General features: G+C 36.0%; 1 protein-coding gene across 1 annotated transcript; it reads left to right on the forward strand.

The window, feature by feature from the left end:
* Nucleotides 1–40: 40 nt before the first annotated feature.
* Nucleotides 41–2,782, forward strand: LOC111375954 (the record flags this gene model as incomplete). The annotated part of the gene is made up of 3 exons (XM_022998876.1): nucleotides 41–592; nucleotides 697–1,124; nucleotides 2,609–2,782. Coding segments are annotated over exons 2-3 (570 nt in total), but the record flags the coding sequence as incomplete, so codon positions are not given.
* Nucleotides 2,783–2,786: the final 4 nt, after the last annotated feature.

Genomic DNA, 2,786 nt, shown 5'->3' on the forward strand with positions numbered 1-2,786 from the left:
TAAATATAGTAATAAATTGCTGAAACTGTTTGTAATATTTGCTGATAATGTGCTTTATCAACCGCGATAAATGAACAATAGTTCGTCTAGTCGTAACAGTGAAGGCAATAAAATTATTAGCATCAAATAAAGAGAATTTTAAATTCCTCACCTTTCGGTAGAGAGAGAAAATTGAGAAAAACTAGCGACAAGGAGACGAATCGTCTGCTCTGCCGAGTTTCAGGAGGGAACAACGCGCATCTCACGCTCCGCCTCTGCTTTAAATTGAAGAATAAGACTCGTGAAGGAGGAAAAACTGAACAGAAGCTACCATGCGCCGGGAGGGACACGGTGGTCGTCGTTGCCGCCATTTTACGGGCTGATTGCCGTAAGAGGTCTCTTATCCAATTCATCATCCGTGTTGTATTTTTATGGACGCGAAATGACATTAATACCCTTGAGAAGCTGGGGGATTTACTTTCTTTGTCACTTTACGGTTACCGCCAAGAATCTTCAAGTATTCCATCTATAAAACATTCTTACTCTCACATTACCAATATACTGTAATAAAACCCCTTTAAATGATGAAGAAATTGTGATTTCCATACTTTCTGTAAGTTCGTTCATCACTCTTTGTTTTCAGAATTTGATTCATTGCTGGTGTTTCTTTAATAAGAAAGATTGAAAATTTATTATTTCTTGGATGAATATATACAGGGTTTCTTTTTCCTTCTTGAATTGGGTTTTCTATGAAGAGGCAAGGTGAGAATTGTCAGGGGACAAGAAGAAAGTCAGGGTTGAAAAGAAGCAGGTTGTTTAAGGAGGATAGAGGAAAGAGTAAGCAAATAGAGGTTAGAGTACAGAATAAGAGGCAGGGTTCTCGACCCTTTGTTCCTTCGCTCTTGGATCTTTCCTTACGAGTTCTTGCAGAGAATGCCGAGGGGATAGTTTCACTGGAACTGGTTCCAGATTTGCTTAAAGAAAGACTAACTATTTTGTTGTGCAATATGCGTAAAATGGATGTCCATATGCTGAATCTCCTATTAAAACCATGTCCAACTGTGATACGAGTAAAGGACTGTTCGTGGCTCACTGAATCACAATTTCGGCAGACATTTGGGAATTGTGACACAGAAAGTCTGAGGGTAACTAATTCTGCCTTTCCTTCCATATTAATATGTGCTAGGGTAGCCTCTATTGAAGTTGCATATACACTTGGTCATTTCTATTTCTTCTTTGTTCAGGCATAGTCAATATTCTTCTCATCTTGTATTTTACTTGTGTGTATATAATATTTTCTAGAATCTTGTTTGATATTTTTTATGTTTGTTTCATATCGTCATCGATGGATATTAAGGCCATTTCAGTTCCATTAAATTTAGAATTTCAGATTCCGGGAAAATATCCAAGTTCAAATTGGTAAATGTAATACCTCAAATAATTAAATGTTCCATATAGCACTAGGATGAAATGAAAATGCTTAAGATAACAAATTTATTTAAGAAACACATAGCATTGAACCATGAACTCTGGTCAAAAGCACTGAAAATTCGTAGAGGTTCATATATTGATACGTTCTCTGCTGGTTTAAATCAGCGTGTATTATGTTTTTATTTTCATTTGCTTACATTGTTCTTGTATTGAGTGTTAAGCTGTCAAAGATCAAGGTGTATGTATTGGAAGTGAAGACGCTGAGATGGATGTGCAGTCATACTGAATTAGATAAGATAAAATATAATAATATATTTTAATTAGTGGAGGTGACGCCGATTAAGAATATATTAAGGGAAGGAAAGGATGACTAAGCTAAGCTTGGAACAAAGAGGTTGGATTGTTTACTTCTCTTTACTTAGGGTTAAAGATAAAGGCCTGGCTGGCCGTGAAGGATTAATTAATAGACATTGAGCCAGTAACAAGCACCTAGTCCTAGCAAAATGAAAAGCAGCAAGCTGAAACTTAAAGCAGCTCTTTTTTATGAACCTTTTGAAAATGTAAATTAAGAGAAGTTCAGTAGGTGTTTGGGTCTAAAGAAGCAGCTGTTCATATGAGTGAAGTGATTTTGGTATAGCAAGTTAGAATAGGGTAAGGTACGCCAAAATTAAAATGGCATGTTGTGGTTGCTAAAGATCTAGTTGCTTGAGATCTCCCAATAGATCTAACAATGAGCACGGCTGAATGGCAAAACAGGATTTGTGTAGCCGGCCTTAAAATCCAGGGGTTGTTTGACAAAGATTTTGATAAAAGTTGATAAAATGTCTAGTAGGGAAATTGATAGTTGTAGATTCCGTGAAATGTATGGTTTAAATTAATTTTTGACTTTGATCTAACTTTTGAAGCTATTCCAAACAAACTTACTTGGGAATAAGGCTAAATTTGATAAAAGTTGATGGAATGTATGATTGAAAAGTTGTGCGTCCCATAAAATGTGTGGTTAAAGTTAATTGTTGACTTTGACTTCAATTTTAATATACATTTCTAACTGAAACAAATAGGATCTTCGTTTGTTGTTGTTGTATTGTTCTTGGGTTGTGTGGGGGAAGGGAGGTTTATTTGTGTAGTATTTATTCTTATCATGCACTTCGATGGTATTATTTTTGATGTAGCTAATTTGTATGGATTTTATACTCAGGTACTTCAACTTGATCTATGTGGGCAGTGTATGCTTGATATCGCACTCACTGATACATTAGCTCGATCTTTAAATAGCTTGCCGAATTTAGCTACTGTTTCCTTGAGGGGTGCCTGTAGTTTATCAGACAATGGGATTAAAGCACTTGTAATGTCTGCATCCGCATTGCTGTCTATAA

This window comes from Olea europaea, unplaced genomic scaffold (assembly GCF_002742605.1).
Source record: "Olea europaea var. sylvestris unplaced genomic scaffold, O_europaea_v1 scaffold14338, whole genome shotgun sequence".
NCBI lineage: Eukaryota > Viridiplantae > Streptophyta > Magnoliopsida > Lamiales > Oleaceae > Olea > Olea europaea.